Source organism: Pseudopipra pipra, chromosome W, assembly GCF_036250125.1.
Source record: "Pseudopipra pipra isolate bDixPip1 chromosome W, bDixPip1.hap1, whole genome shotgun sequence".
NCBI classification, from domain to species: Eukaryota; Metazoa; Chordata; class Aves; order Passeriformes; family Pipridae; genus Pseudopipra; species Pseudopipra pipra.
In genome coordinates this window covers 13,645,430-13,661,224 of record NC_087580.1, presented here as the reverse complement: position 1 = coordinate 13,661,224, position 15,795 = coordinate 13,645,430, and the positions used below count along the sequence as shown (strand labels likewise).

The 15,795-nt window shown below is 49.7% G+C and overlaps 1 protein-coding gene, 1 long non-coding RNA gene and 1 pseudogene across 2 annotated transcripts; 2 read left to right on the top strand and 1 right to left on the bottom strand.

The window, feature by feature from the left end:
• The first annotated feature begins 3,507 nt into the window (after nucleotides 1-3,507).
• LOC135405078 (uncharacterized) lies at nucleotides 3,508-8,322 on the top strand. The gene is made up of 2 exons (XR_010425728.1): nucleotides 3,508-3,683; nucleotides 5,135-8,322. It is a non-coding gene; the product is annotated as an uncharacterized LOC135405078 (long non-coding RNA).
• Nucleotides 8,323-8,588: 266 nt separating this feature from the next.
• LOC135405079 (7-methylguanosine phosphate-specific 5'-nucleotidase-like) lies at nucleotides 8,589-12,979 on the bottom strand (annotated as a pseudogene).
• Nucleotides 12,980-14,025: 1,046 nt separating this feature from the next.
• Nucleotides 14,026-15,061, top strand: LOC135406116 (kelch-like protein 10). The gene is made up of 2 exons (XM_064640663.1): nucleotides 14,026-14,185; nucleotides 14,711-15,061. The coding sequence occupies exons 1-2, from the start codon at nucleotides 14,052-14,054 to the stop codon at nucleotides 14,913-14,915; spliced, it is 339 nt and encodes a 112-aa protein (XP_064496733.1). The 5' UTR covers nucleotides 14,026-14,051; the 3' UTR covers nucleotides 14,916-15,061.
• Nucleotides 15,062-15,795: the final 734 nt, after the last annotated feature.

Sequence of the window (15,795 nt, the reverse complement as noted above, 5' to 3'; positions counted from 1 at the left end):
CAGCAGCTCGTTTCTCTGCCTCATGTTGTAACAATGTATCATTCACAGCTTTCCAAAACTTTCCCAGCTTTTTTGCAACTTTATCCTCTTCTAGAATGGCCTCACATATTTTATCTCCAAACTTTCGCCACTCTTCTAAAGAATGCACGGTATGCGGGTTGATAAAACACCCTTTTGCATACCCAAAAGCAAGTAATCCTGGTAATTCCTTTTTTAAATCTATATCTTTAATACCCTTTTTCTGCAAAAATTCAGAAAATAAACTATATGCTGCTTCCCTTTCCATTTTTTACCTATTTTTAGCGCGCTCTTGCAGCCTCCAGGGTCCGGCAGCACGTACGGTGGAACTCGTCCCAAGTGACGCTTTAAGGATCCGAAGTTGCAGTTGCCCACTTTTTGATCCGGGTCCGAAGTCGCAAATTCTGCCAACTTTTTGACCAGTTCCAGGTCCAAGTCACTCCTCAATTTGACTTTTTGAGCAGCCTTCGCTGCTAAGGCTCCGACACTATGCCATCCCAACCGTGGATTCCCCCGTTTCTTTAAATTATCACGTCGGGGTCACCATTTGTTGCGGACGACGGGAAAGTATCACACGATCACAGTATTGATCATGACTAATCCAACTTTATTGCTGTAAGCTCCATGCTTATAAAGGTTAATAATTAGGCTCATTAATATTCCAAATACAAGCTCATCATTGGCTCCTAATTACCTAAGTTACATTTGCGCAAATGCTGCCTCTTTCTCATGGCTATAGTTACTTTATTTACTATTTGCTACTTTCTCTACCTTTCCCATCCTGTTGCTCTAATTTTTCTATCACGTATGCAGTTTCTTAAACAATACAGCTTCACAGCAGACAATGCAGCCTTGCAGTTTCTTAGACAAAGCAGTTTCACAAACACACTAATCAGTGACCTTCTAATAGTTTTCTTGCTTTAGCGTGAGACCAGCGGTATAGAATCTTTAATGTGTCCTCTCTCTACCAACCAGGTTTCTGCAATATCTTCTACAGGTCGGACCCGGGGCGGCAACCCCCATCCCGGGCTTCAGCACCGAGGCGGCCCCTGCCCCGTCCCGGGCTCCTCCGTCGCGGCTGCCGGTGGGGCGAGGAGAGGAGGAGCCGCCCGCAGCCAACACCGGCGGGACCCCTCCCCGCCTCCCACCCCCTCTCCCTCCGAGAGCAGGCGATCCCATCTCGCCGTTCCCGAGCCCAGACTCTCTTCAACCCACTAGCAGCAGCGCTCCAAGCACACCCCCAGTGACACAAAACTTTATTCCACCGCCCCTGACACGGAATAGCTGCCACAGGCACTCTTCGGGGCAGAGCTGTGCCGAGAAAAATCCAGCAGGCGTTTGTGTGGCTTCAGCCCCAGCCCCTCCTGCCCGGCAGCTCTCAGCGGGAGATCACCAACTGCAGCTTCCCCAGGCAGCTTCACAGCCGCAGCCCCCGGCCGCCATCCCCGCATGGCCAAACAAAGGAGGCGGGGAATTCCCAGCTTCCAACCACACCGGACCGACAGCGAGACCTCCTGCCTTCCCTAGGGATGCCCAGCAGGACAGGATGACGTCATCGGGACCCCCTCCCTGCCCGGGGACGGGACAACCTCTGCCCTGCAGCTCCAGCTCCCCCCGCTTCTTCCTACATCGTGCCGCGACAGGCAAGGACACCCACAGCCTCAGAACACCTTCACCACCGAGCATCACAGACTCACTCCCCTAACGGACAGGATTTCCCCCACCTCTCACAGCGTGGATCTAGCTGTGACTGACTCAGCAGCACCAGGCTCACCAAACAGTTTTCCAGCTACAAACCATTCACAATCCTTAACAACATTTAACAAGTTTTCTCCCAATAATCCATTTTCAAATATGTCAAATAATTTTAACAATTCTGCTTCTCCTTTTAACCCTTTTCTTTCTTCCACAGGAACCAACCATACCAATAATTGTAATGATATAAATAACGTTCCTAGTCATGTTAATGGTTTAAATTTATTGCAGGCATATCCAGTGTTTTATAATCCAGGTGCACCCCCGGTATGGGACCCCTTAGCCATACCCCTTCTCAAGGATGCAAAAAAGGCAGTAACAACTTATGGTTTAAATTCAGCATATGCAATGGGAATTTTGTCGTCTTTATTCTCAGCCTTTGTACTAACTCCAAATGATTTAAAAGATATAATGAGATCCTTGCTAAATAAGGTGCAAATAACATTGGTTTTAGATGAATGGAAAGCTTTAATTAGAAAGGATGCTCATGAAACTAGTACCACTACACGTAGACCTATAGAAACTACCATACAAATGCTTTTTGGTGAGGGTCCATATGCTGCAAATACAGATTAGGCCAAAATTCCAAAACAAGACTTAATTGCTACCAGAAATATGGCATTACAGGCACTACAATCAGTAGCTGATGCCTCTCAAACAACTCCACCTTTCAATAATGTAACTCAAAAGCCTGATGAATCTTTTATTGACTTTGCAGAACGATTAAAAGAATCTATAGAAAAACAAATCAATGTGAAAGAAGCACAAGATGCCCTATTCCTGAAGCTAGCTATCTCCAATTCAAATGCACAGTGTCAGCAGATACTCAGAAAACTTCATGACCCTACCCCCATGGATATGGAAAAGGCTTGTAAAGATATTATCCCTAATGACAAATTAGCAGATAGCCTGGTCCACGCTCAGGTGTCAATGTCTAACCAATTAGCTGAAGCTAATATACAATTAGGCAACCAAATTGCAGAAGCACCTCAGCAGATGGCAGAAAAAATGACCCAAGCCTTAGCAGCAGCCCTAGACCCCTCCAAAATAATATGCCATAATTGCAAATGTCCAGGTCATATAAAAGCTAACTGCCCACCATTTCAAAACCCCAATTCTCAAAAAACCATTCGTCCAGGCCTTTGCCCCAGATGTAAAAGAGGGCTACACTGGGCTCTAGACTGTCGATCTCTATTTGACAGAGATGGAAACCCACTCTCACCCAGGCCTCCTCACAGAACACAGAATTCGGGAAACGGCTTGGTGAGCGCTTAGAGCAGCACGTGGACATAAAAAGCTGCTTTAAGCAATCTAATCTACCCCTCTCAAACAGTTCCCAACAAAAACCCCAAACAGGTGCCTTTAAATTGGAGCTAGCAACTTCAAAACCTCAAACCTTAGAAAAAACAGAGTATCACACTGTGTTATTGGCTTCTGCTTCTTCTCAGGTTTCAGATTTTAAAGGGAAATGTGTTATCACAGGAACAGATTCTGCAACTGCATTAGGCATTACTGTGTTACCTATGGTTATGAGTCTCCAAGATCCTAAAGTTGTGTCTGTTGTAATTAAACCTAACTTTGTACCCCCAGTGATTAATCCAGAAGATCAAATAGCACAGGTCATACCCATAGAGGAAGAAACCCAGGATGAACAGGGAATTTGCATAAATTGGGCTCAAAAGGTTCCTCTTGACAGACCTATAATAGAATGTACTCTTCTCTCTCCTAATTCAGGCCAACACAAATCTGTGTCTGGCTTACTGGACACGGCGCGGACATTTCCATAATCTCTGCCAAAGATTGGCCCAGCACCTGGGGTACAACAAGGCCAGCTGTCAACATCCAAGGAGTAGGAGGATCCAAAACTCCTCTCCAGAGCATTTTGCCACTTCTGGTCCAAGGCCCACAGGGTAAGGTAGCTTCATCTAAGCCTTTTATATTGGACATTCCACTAACCTTGTGGGGCAGAGATGTAATAACACAGTGGGGAATTATCTTATCCATTCCAAATTTGTGATTGTGGCCACTGGAGAGCCGCAGGCACCACCTCTCACATGGACATCAAACACACCAGTGTGGATAAACCAGTGGCCCCTCAGAGGAGAGAAATTGCGGCAAATTCATAATTTGGTAAAAGAACAATTGGACAAAAGCAGATTAGTCCCCACAACCACTCCATGGAATTTTCCTATTTTCACAATCAAAAAATCATCTGGGAGATGGAGGTTATTACATGATTTACGAGAAGCCAATAATATCATAGAGCTGATGGGAGCCCTCCAAGCTGGGCTACCCTCCCCTGCCATGCTCCCAGCAGACTGGCCACTTGTTATTTTAGACATTAAGGACTGTTTTTTTAATATCTACCTCCATCTAATGATACACACAAATTTGCATTTTCTGTTCCAGCTCTTAATGCAGCTGAACCCTCCAAACGTCTCAGTTGGCTCACGTTGCCACAAGGGATGAAAAACAGTCCCACAATCTGTCAGTCTGTGGTGTCCAATATAATTGAACCAGTTTGATCTCAGTTTCCTGAAGCTATCATTTTTCATTACATGGACGACCTATTGATCAGTGCCCCTAATACTGACAAATTGACATTGGTACATAAGTCCGTGAAAAAAACCCTGAGTAATCATGGGTTAGAAATAGCCCCAGAAAAAGAACAAAGAATTTCCCCGTGGAAGTACCTTGGTCTGATAATTGAAGAGAGAACATTTAGGCCTCAAGCAGTAACCCTGCCCACCAAAATAAAACCACTAAACGATCTGCAGTCTCTTTTGGGAAATCTCAATTGGATACGATCCTTTTTTGGTTTCTCAACAGATTTTTTAGCTCCTTTGTTTCAGCTCCTTAAGGGAGAAGCAGAACTAACTTCTCCTCGTCACTTGACACCAGAAGCAGAAAATATTATTGAAGTGATCAACCAAAACATTTCAGAACAACAGGTAAACAGGAGAGTAGAAGGATTACCTACTGCATTGCTAATCTTTCGTGGACCAAAACAGCCTTTTGCTGTAATAGGACAATTAGACTCAAAACCCAAAAAATTTCTTTTGTGGGAATGGGTATTTCTCAGTCACCAGTTTTCAAAGACAATTGTTACTGTGCCTGAAATGCTTGCAAAAGTCTGTCACAAAGGCAAACTCTGAATGTTAGAACTGTCAGGGAAAGACCCAGATTTTCTTTATGTTCCACTGTCCAAATCTCAACTGTGTTATCATGATTTACATCTGTTTGATTTTCAACTGGTTATGTCAGATTTTACAGGCAAACTGATAACCCATCTACCAGCAATTCCTTTTCTGCAGTTTCTTTCCATCTCTCAACCCAGACTGAGAAATAACTTTTCTACTAGCCCTTTGAAGAAAGCTGTGACAGCCTTCACAGACGGCTCAGGGAGGTCCAGTAATGCAGTGGTAGCCTGGTTTGAAAAAGGAGAATGGAAAACAGATGTTCATCAAGTTGAAGGTTCATCTCAGATTGCTGAACTCTCAGCCGTGGTAAGAGCGTTCCAACTTTTTCCACAGACTCTGAATTTGGTATCAGATTCTGCCTATGTTGTAGGAGTTGTAAGTTGCATAGAAAATAGTTATGTAAAAGATCTGAACAATCAAAAGTTGTTTACCCTGTTTAAAACATTGTTACTATTAATCCAACAGAGGAAACATCCTTTCTATATCACTCACATTCGATCACATACATGCCTCCCAGGCCCACTTACAGAAGGGAAGGCTGTGGCAGATAAAGCAGCAAATTCAGCTTTCCCAGTTAACACAGTACCTACACCTAACAGTTTTGAAAAAGCAAAAATTTCTCATAACTTTTTCCACCAAAATTCTACATCATTGAAAAAAATGTTTCAGTTATCTACCTCTCAAGCCAAAGCCATTGTGTCTGCGTGTCCAGACTGTCAGTTGGTAACTCCAGTGAGATCTGAAGGAGTTAATCCAAGAGGCCTTAGCCCCTTAGATCTCTGGCAATCAGATGTGACACATGTGCCACGATTTGGCAGATTGAAATATGTACATGTATCAGTGGACACTTGCTCAGGACTCATTGTTGCCACTGCACATACAGGAGAAAAAGCTAAAGATGTTAAAAGACATTTTTTCTCAGCATTTGCCATAATGGGCATTCCAAAACAAATTAAAACAGATAATGCCCCGGCATACATTTCTGCTTCCCTTAAAGAATTTTTCAATATGTGGGGAATAGTTCACACCACTGGCATTCCTCACTCTCCACAGGGCCAAGCGATAGTAGAGAGAACTCACAAATCCTTAAAAGATATGCTGAAAAAACAAGAAAAAACAACTGTAGGTCTCTCTCCATCAGAACGTTTAAACAAGGCATTGTATGTCCTCAATTTTTTAAATAGGCTGCATGAGGATGTTTCACCTGTTGGACATCATTTTGGAGCTGGAAAATTAAAAACGAGGGAAGCTGAGGTAAAATACAAGGATATCCTGACAGGAGAATGGCTCGGTCCTGTCCCTCTAATTGTCTGGGGAAGAGGACATGCTTGTGTCTCCACAGGAGCAGGTCCAAGATGGATACCGTCCAGACTAGTGAGGATCCACCAAGAAGTTTCCCTCCCAGCTCAACCAGCAGCAGATCCAGCACCAGCGGATTCAGCACCAGCTACAGGAAGCGATCCCCCATCAGCATCACTTTCGGGATAATCCTGGTTTTTGTGTGCAGCATAACACCAGCAAATCAGAAAGACTTAACGTCAGGAGCCCTTGCCACACCTCCTCCAACAATTCCAAATTGGGTAATGCTCCCTGGTCAAAATGTTTGGCTAAACCTGGCACAATCACTAAATACTGACTCTGTCTGTCTCTCTACCTTAGATCCCTCTCACCCTTTTAAGACCTGTCTGGTAGGAATCCCATGGACACCCAGAGAATGGGGTGATTTTAGAAATCAATATATCCCCTGGTGTGATGACCATGATCAGTTTAAAAATCCGTTCTTAGATTGTCTCACAAGACCAGCAAAAACTTCACATGACAGACAGACATTTAGCTATCAGTGGCAGAGACCTGAGGAATTAGAAATCTTGGGGAGTATCATATCTCCTCTCTGGTTTTGCTTCATTCACAACAAATATGTTGCCCCTCCTGAATTAATTAATGTCACCTCTTATGGACCTTATTCCAATTTCAGTTTCTGGTGCAAGGAAGAGGTTCCTTACCAGATACATGCTACCCCTGATTCAGTTATTCTTCCAAAAGGAGTCTTTTTAATTTGTGGACTTAGAGTCTGGAATATGATTCCCAGATTAGCTGCTGGAGGCCCCTGCACATTTGGAAAATTAACACTGCTATCCAGCTACCCTTATGAAATCTTTACCTGTAAGTCCTCCCAAAAGTCATGCAAAAAGAAACCTTAACCTCCAAACAACCTCACCCTTCCCACGTCATAGAGTGCGCAGGCAATTCCAAGGTTTACACCCACCTCTTAACTTCTATCCATCACAACCAAAACCACCTTCTCCACCTAAGGCAGTGCAGGTCCCTGTGGCTGCAGCACCCCCACCTCCAGCTGAAGAACATCCCTTAGCAAAATTGCAGTCCTTGAGTGAATTCACGGCAGAATGCAATTCCAACATGCTTTTTTGGTCCGACACCGCAAACATTCTAAGTGGTCTGCTTCCAGTTTTCAGCTCCACAAAAGCCTTAATGCTCCTTACCAGAATGGGATGTTGGCTTGCAAAAGAAGCTGATGCCACCAGTGCTGCCCTTGATGATCTATTACAAGATACCCAAACCAATAAGAAGGCCTTGTTACAAAATCGTGCTGCAATAGATTTTCTCCTTCTAGTAAATGGCCATGGGTATCAGGAGTTTGAAGGCCTCTGCTGCCTCAACTTCTCTGATCACTCCCAATCTATCCACTCCCAGATTAATCAGCTTAAGTCCTTAGTTCATGAAATCAAGTAAGTTGATCCTCTGACCTTTGATGACTTTTTCAACTGGCTGCCCTTCAAAGGCCTCTCTTCCACTATTAAGAAAATTATTGTAGTTATCGTACTAGGACTTTCCGTAGTGTTTCTCTTTACGTGTGTCTTTCCATGCTTGCTCAGTTGTGCCAGAACCTCTCAATCATTAAAAGCATATCCAGCTTTAGGAAACAGAAAAGGAGGAGCTGTGGCAATGGATTTGCCATATGCAGGATGGAAGAAGTCCTGCCAGAGATGGAATAGTGAAGAAAAAGAAGAAAACAGTTCAAATGTTATAGAAACAGAAGTTTTTAATGTGGTTTAAACATGTTTCAAAATGGCTTTTTGTATTTTCTGCAAGGTTACTGTTTCTTCTTCCCGACACCCCCTGGGAGGGACTTGTCTCCCATACAGGAGTATCCTGGGAAAGTGTCCTGAGGTGTTTCTCATTGGTCCTTGTTAACCCCTTCCTGTTGGCTGTTGACCCCTTACCTGATTGGTTTTTTCTGTGCCCCTGAACTGGTGATTGGCCCCCTTTTGACCCTCCTAAAAGCCTTACAAACCCCTACCCCACAAATAAACTCTCTCTTTCGTCCGTCCCTCCCTGGTGGTTTGTGTGGGCTCCTTGTGGGGTCGCCGGCCACGTGCTGGGGCAGGGGGAAGGGCATTCACCTGCAGGTGATGGGGCTGGCACCCTAAGGCCTGGAGGTCTCCCCCATCCCACTAATCCGTCGTAAGAAACAACAAGGGTTTTTCCTATTGCTGCTCCGAGACCCTGGGATCAGCCATGGATCAGCCCAGAAGTTTAGGACAGAAACACAGACAGCTCAAACGTTCCTTAAAACCCAAAATGCTGCCGGCTGGCCTCTCCTCTCCCACCCCACCCAAACCCCAGCCCCAACCCTGGCAGACAAACTTACTTCTGGGTTTGGGCAGCAGCAGCAGTTGAGTTCTGGGGCCTTCAGGGACGGCTGGAAAAGCTTTTTGTCCACAGTAAGAATTGTCTTGGTGCAAGAGGGACGAGGTGGGACCCAAGGCCAGGGAGCTGCAGGTTTCCATGAGGGATGTAGGGCTGGGCAATGCGATGCCTGGCAGGGCCACACCAGCCCAGTGGTGGCAGCAGGGCTCAGAAACAGGAAAACGGGAGGAGAGAGATTTGTTTTCTTAGTGAAGAACACAGTGACTCTAAAACTTCATCTAAACCGGGTCTGTCCCACAGCAAACCATCTCCATTCCACACTCAGCTGCTGAAGCAGGTGCAGAATATCTCTTCCTGAAACATGGAATGGTTTGTTGTGGCCTTGGGAGGTAGAGGGCATGAATTCCCAGTGGGATGAAGTCCAAGTTGGATGAAGCCAGTCCAAGAGGGAAGCAGCAGAACCAGGGAGTTGGGGTAAAGGGAATGGAGAAGATTCCTCCATCTCTTCTCTCCCTCTCCAGGGCTGAGGGCATTAGTGAGGTCAGGACGGAGCCCAGCCAGTACCAGCAGATTCCCTCCAGCTCTGTCCCGGGGAGGACATTCCCTGCCCAGTGCCTGCTGCGGGGCCGGAGCTGGGATGCCTCTTCCCAGCTCATGTCTCAGTAAGGATGTACCGGAGAATCCCACTGACCACGTCCAGCGTCTCGTTGCTCTCCAGCACGATGTCATAGGCTTCCAGGTACTTCCCCCTCCGCTCTTCCACCTACAGCACGTCCCTCAGGACAGGGTGGGGAGGGGGGAGGACTGTGAACACCAACAGCTGAGGGCGGAGATACTGCACCCACAGCCCTCGCTACTGGAAAGGGGATCAATAACCACCCTGACAATGCCCCAGACACAGCAGGAGCCCCCCTCCACATCACTGCCCCTCCCTGCTGCCCCAAAGCTTGGCACCTGGGGAAGGCTGGCAGGGAAACACAACACTGCTCCTCACACCCACCTTGTCATTGAGAAAGCCAATCTTGAGGATATTCCCCACGCCGGGAATGCCATCTGCCATCGTCAGGTCACCCATGGAGTCCCCGAGCAGGATGATGTTCGTCCTCGTGCTCAGCTGCTGGAAGTAATCTGTGCCTGCAGCACGGTGTTGTTCTTGTGGTAGGTGTGGATGAGTGGTGCCTTGAAGTGCGTGAGGACTCCCTGAGCACACAGGACAGACAGACAGACAGCTCTTAACCCAGTGGTGGCCCTGTTAATCGTGTCCCAGCCCTTGGTCCCAGCCCACACCTTTCCTCTCACCACACCAGTGTGGTGCAGAAACTCACGTCATCATCAAAGTCCATGTAGTTGGACACCACGTTGACGTTGGAGTAGAAGACGCTGGCCTGGCGGATAATCTCCTCCAGGACGTCACCGACGCCAGCAGAGAAGATGAACAGGGGGACATTGTTCTTGTGCAGCTGATCAAAGAATTCCTTGAAGCCATCCCTAGAGCAGGAGTGTCCATTGCATGGGGTTGTGTTACCAGCTCCCAGCACGGTGCCCGGTGTTCTGGGCTGGCAGCGTGCCCAGCCCAGCTCCTGTTTCTGTCCAGCACTTCCCAAACAGAAACACACAGGTGAGCTCTGCAAACAGCACGAGCTCTCCGTGGCACCAGCATTCCTGTGGCCTTCCCTGTGCAGAACCCTGGAGAGCTCTGGGTGTAGTGGTCGGGCGGGTGCTCACGGGAACATGGAGCACTCCAGCCCTTTGCCTGGCACCTCCTGATCACACCCCCTGCTCAGCAGGGCACAGGGCACTGCCAGGAACCACGTGGGAAATGTGCAACAGGTCAGACTGGTTGGCAGGACCATCAGGCCAACCTGTGACAGCCTCAGTCTGCCAGGACACAATTCCATGCAGAAGGAGAACTTGGGCTCAAGAAAACCCAGACGTACGGTGCCATCTCCTCCCTGAGCCTGGGAGCTCAGTCAAAGCCCAGCTCCCTGAGCCAGCCTTAGGGCCATCGCTGCCAGGGCAGCTGTAGCAGCAAGTTTTAGAGCAAAGGTTTTGTGCTGTGGGTGAAATCTGCTGCTGAGCCAAGGTCCTGGACAAGGCCCAGCAGCTCCAGTGCAGAGAACAAATCTCTGCTGGAAGCAAGGAGCTGCCCCCGCATCCCGCCCTGCACATGGAGAGCCGTGCCCAGTGCCGGCCCCTCGGCTGCTCCTCGCCAAGGCCCAAGGGAGGGGGAAGCGGTTTCTGCGCAGGAAGGGAGCAGCCTGCAGCCAGGGAGTGAGCTCAGCGGCACAGAGCCTGGTGACAGCAGAGAAACCTGGCTGCACAGGCAGGAGAGAAGGGCCGAGGGCAGCCAAGCCCTGTGCCTGTACCTCAGCACCACAGCCCCATGTCCATAACTCAGCACCACAGCCCCATGTCCATACCTCAGCACCACAGCCCCATGTCCATACCTCAGCACCACAGCCCCATGTCCATACCTCAGCACCACAGCCCCATGTCCATAACTCAGCACCACAGCCCCATGTCCACACCTCAGCATCACTTCTGACTCTCTGACAATCTGGGCTATGTCATCTTTGCGGATCTTCTGCTGCACCAGCAGCTCCTGGGCCCTGGCCCACCTGGGGAAAGGCAGCAGTGAGCTCTGGGGCAGAGGCCCTCGGCGGTCAGAATCACAACTAAATTCCCCAGGATCACCACAAAGCCCAGGAACAGCTCAAGCCTTGCGTCCTGCAGTCCTTGGGGACAAGAGGTTGTCAGGGCAAGGTCAAGATCATCATGCACAGCACTCACCACTCCACCATGAGGGGACATTTCTCTTCCAGAGTCCGGTTGGGATCAATTCCAAAGGGATTGTAATAGTGCAGCAGGTCCTTCAGCTGGAGCGTCGGACAGAGGGAAAAGAACAGAGTGAACATCAGGTCTAAACAGACTATAAACAACACAACCAGCATTTCTGAAGTCTTCCAAAGCATCACACTTCCTAAACACAACCAAACTGTGTCACTGAGCAACTTCCCTCTGAGCACACCGGGAGCTCTTGGCAGCCTGGCTGACCCTCACCTCACTCCAGACAGACACTGCAGGTACAAACATCCCTCCCCTTCCTCCTCTTATTGAGCTGAAACACCCACAGCTGTGCATGCAAATTCAATTTCCCTTTTACACTTCTCTGTCACTGCTGGCTGAAATGCAGCCTGGACACTTCCCCCTCCAGCCTGGCAGCCAGCACAGCCAGGAGAGTTGCCACGCCAGCCAGTGCGACCTTACAATGACGGGTGACAGGGTGTCCTACACACAGCACCCACCTTCTTCCTGCCGTCCTCGCTGACAACACGGCTGGTATCGAGGATATCTGCAAGGACAATACAATGACAATGGCACAGAGACATTAAAAGCCTTTCTAACAGCAGCTCTCCTGCATCTCAGCGCCGGCTCCTCCCAAAACAAGCTGCGGTGGCACAGCTGTGGAGTCCCAACAGGCGCCGAGCACAGGGCCTGGCTCTGCTGGGAGAGTGGGATGGAGATGGACAGCCCAGGACACGGCTCCTGCAATGGGCAGTGGGTGGCCAGGACCAGGCAGTGAGGCCCAGAGCCGCAGGAGGAGCAGTCAGGTTTGGCACAGGAGGGGACAGAGGATGACAGAAACCACAGTGATGAAAAACACAAATGCAGAAACCAAACAGAACTAGTGACAGTAAAAACAGCAGCTTCCACTCACTGTGAGATGTGGGGCAGCGCCTGCCGTCGCATCCAAACCTGCTCAGTGTCATGTCAAAGTCAGAAGTGACCTGGAAGAGGGGAGAAAACAACATCTGTGTGTGCCCCAGCGCACTCTGCCCCAGCCAGAGCAAGCCAAGGTGCTGCCAGGGCGCACACTGGCAGCGACAGGGGCAGACGGTGTCCTCACCCTCCCACCCCGGCGCTATTATCAGCACCGAATGGCTCCATCCTGCCTGGGCGGAGGAGGGGGTTGGGGAGTCGGGAGCTTCATAACCGGGAGCCAAAAGGACCGTCCGGGGAGAGCCACCAGCCCCGTCCTCCGTCTCCTCTGGGGCTTCTCCCCTCCGCCTGCACACCGCGCCGCAGCCGGGGGGGTGAGGAAGGGCCAGCTGAGACAAGGACGGAGCGTGAGCGATGCACCTCCTGCCCCGCCGGGGCCGGTACCTGCAGCTTGGCCACCCCCTGCTCCCGGAGGGTCCGGAGGATCCCCCGCACGCGCTCGGGCTGCCGGATCCGGACCGTGGCTTTCTCCAGCTCGGGCACCTGCGGGCAGAGCAGAGACCCCGCTCGGTGCCGCCCTGGTGGGACCGAGGAGCCTCCAGCGCCCTCCTGGCCGCGCTCCCCCGCCCAGCCCCGGGGCCGCCGCTGCCCCAGCCCGGGCTCCCGGCCCGCGGACCCCGCTCACCATCGCTCCCGCTCCGCTCCCGCCGGGCCGCGCAGCCGCGGGGCGGGGCCGGGGGGGCGGGACCGGAACGCGGCCGCGGGGCCGGGGGGGACTCGGGGCGTGCTCGGGGTAGGGGGTGCGGGGGGACCCCCCGTGCCCCGGCTGCGCCTCCGCCCGGCGCCCGCAGCAGCGCGGGGCGGGACCGGCGGTTTCGTTTCTGCCGCAGCGAGCGGGGAGGGCGAAGCAGAAAGGAAAGATTCCAATAAAGAAGCCGCGGGCAAGGGCGCCCGGCACTGAACCGCCCCGCAGCGCCGGGGACGCGGAGTCGCGGAACCCTGTGCAGGAAATGCCCGCAGAGAACCGTCCCCCAGCACTGCCAAGGCCACCACTAACCCATGTCCCCAAGAGCCACACGGCTTTTAAACCTGGACAGGGATGAGGACGCCACCGCTGCTGCCCTGGGCAGCTGTGCCAGGGCTGGACAGCCCTTTTGGGGAAAAAACTTTCCCAAGAGCCAAACTAAATCTCCCCTGGCACACCTCAAATGACAAATCAGGGGCAGTGGGTGCGACTTCAGCACTGACAGGAGCTGGGCTGTGCCTCAGCTTCCTCCTGGGTGAGGTGGCACAAGGCACTTCAGCAGCAGTCAGTGCCCACCTTTTGGGACTTTTACACTCTGGCAAAATAATACTGAGGATTATTTATTATTATTCATTATTATTATGCTGGGGGATCACACAGACGATTTTGCTCCCAGCAACCATTAACATTGTGCAGGCCCGGGGTTCAGCAGAACCTGGGCCGAGGGGAAGTGAAGGCGCCGGGCAACCAGGGAATGTTGGGCCTGGGTCACCCCTGTGGTTGTGATGTCATCACGGGTCACAATCCAGAGCCAGCGAGTGGGTTCAGCACTGGATGTTTCCAGGCAACACCAGTGTTCACACACGTCAGTGAGGTCCACTGCCTCTGACTGCAGCGTGGGAGATAGCACCAGAAAGAAGTCATCCTCCAACGTAGAGAGGGAGATGAGCGGAAGGAATTGGAGCATTGCCAACGAGCTCCGCCTTGAAGGCACATTCTGTGATGTCATCTTAAGAGTTAACGGAGTGGAATTCAAGGCTCACAAGCTCATCCTCTCTTGTCAAAGTACCTACTTCAGGTCAGTATTGGAAACACAAGGATTTATTTACAAGGGCCTGGAGTGACAGGACAAGGGGTAATGGCGTCACACTGACAGAGGTTTATATTAGATAGTTGGAAAAAATTCCTCCCTGTGAGGGTGGTGAGGTCCTGGCACAGGTTGCCCAGAGAAGCTGTGACTGCCCCATCTCTGGAAGTGTCCAAGACCAGGTTGGATGGGGCATGGAGCAACCTGGTCTAGTGGAAGGAGTTCCTACCCATGGCAGGGGTTGGAATGGGATAATCCTTAAGGTCCCCTCCAACCCAGGCCATTTTGTGATTTTGTGATTCCTGTGGAAGCATGGGGGTCGTTCACCCTGGTGCTCCCTGTCCCCAGCCAGAGGCTGTATCTCCTTTTTCAAACAACCAGCAAGTAAAACATTAATTAATAAACTATGGGACCTCCCAGCAGGGCTCCTGTCAGTGCCTAAACTGTTGCCCTGGGAGTTCGGGAAACACAGGGGACCCAAGGACAGGATTTAATGCAGCAGTGCTGTGTTTTCAGGACTCTGTTTACCAGCACAGACAAGATGGTCTATGAAATCCCCGGTGTTTCAGCTGAAATGATGGGTCTCATCATCGATTACGCCTACACTGAGACAGTACCGATCACGGAGGACAACGTTGAGAGTTTGCTGGCTGCAGCCGACCAGTTCGGCGTCATGGGCATCGTCAACCTGTGCTCCGAGTTCCTCATTTCCCGGCTGTGATTTGAGAACTGTAGCAGACGCAGTCCTTGTATAACAAGGAAATAAATGCTCCTCGTGTGATGGTGAACAAAGAGGCTTTATTTCAAACTCGGCGCGGTTTTATTCCTTAACACCATGTGCCTTCTTTAACCAACTAGGTTTCCTATCTCGGGGCATGCTCTCTTGGCTTCTCTGCCTCGGCACATCCCTTGTTCCTTAGACACGCCTTCCCACACCACCCCTCTCCTAATTATCTAAAAGAAGTCACAAAAACAGTGTAAACAACAGTGCAAACAACAATTCAAACAATCAGAACATTATAAACTGCCGAAGCTCGCAATGACCCAGCACATCGCTTGCTCGGCTTCTTATACTTCTATTGTAAACCTTTTTAAAACCTTCTTATATTCCTATAGGGTAGTGCAACTTGGAGAAATAACTTTATTAACCTAGGGCCTTAACCTAACCGTGTATGAACTTATAACTTTTATTAATCTGAGGGTTTTATAACTAGGGAATTAAACTTTATTTAAAAAACAGGATAATCTTAGCAAAACTAAATTTTCTTAAAAGTGACCTTGTGGCTGAGGTAATGTTATTTTGTGAGGTGTTTTGTGTTTTAATATTTGACTAGTCAAACAACTCTTTTCATTCATTCACTCCTCTCATTCATTTTCAGTCATCGGTGGCCACCTTCACTCACACATAAACATACACGCACATTTTACAGGCTGCTTCTTACCACATTGGTCATTTCCTAATGTAAACCTGGAACATAAACATAACTCTTTTCAAACTTCTGCGTTACTCTGGTTCCTGCTGCTGTGGGCATGTACTCGAATTTGGTTTTATACACTTGGAAGAATTCTGCTTAAGTTCTTTTCTTATAACTACACAGGCA

Bases quoted from the DNA above. Each gene is read 5' to 3' on its own strand.
- LOC135406116 (XM_064640663.1), top strand. From the start codon at position 14,052: ATGAGCGGAAGGAATTGGAGCATTGCCAACGAGCTCCGCCTTGAAGGC. The intron at 14,186-14,710 runs GTCAGTATTGGA...CTGTGTTTTCAG, and splicing joins TGTCAAAGTACCTACTTCAG to GACTCTGTTTACCAGCACAG.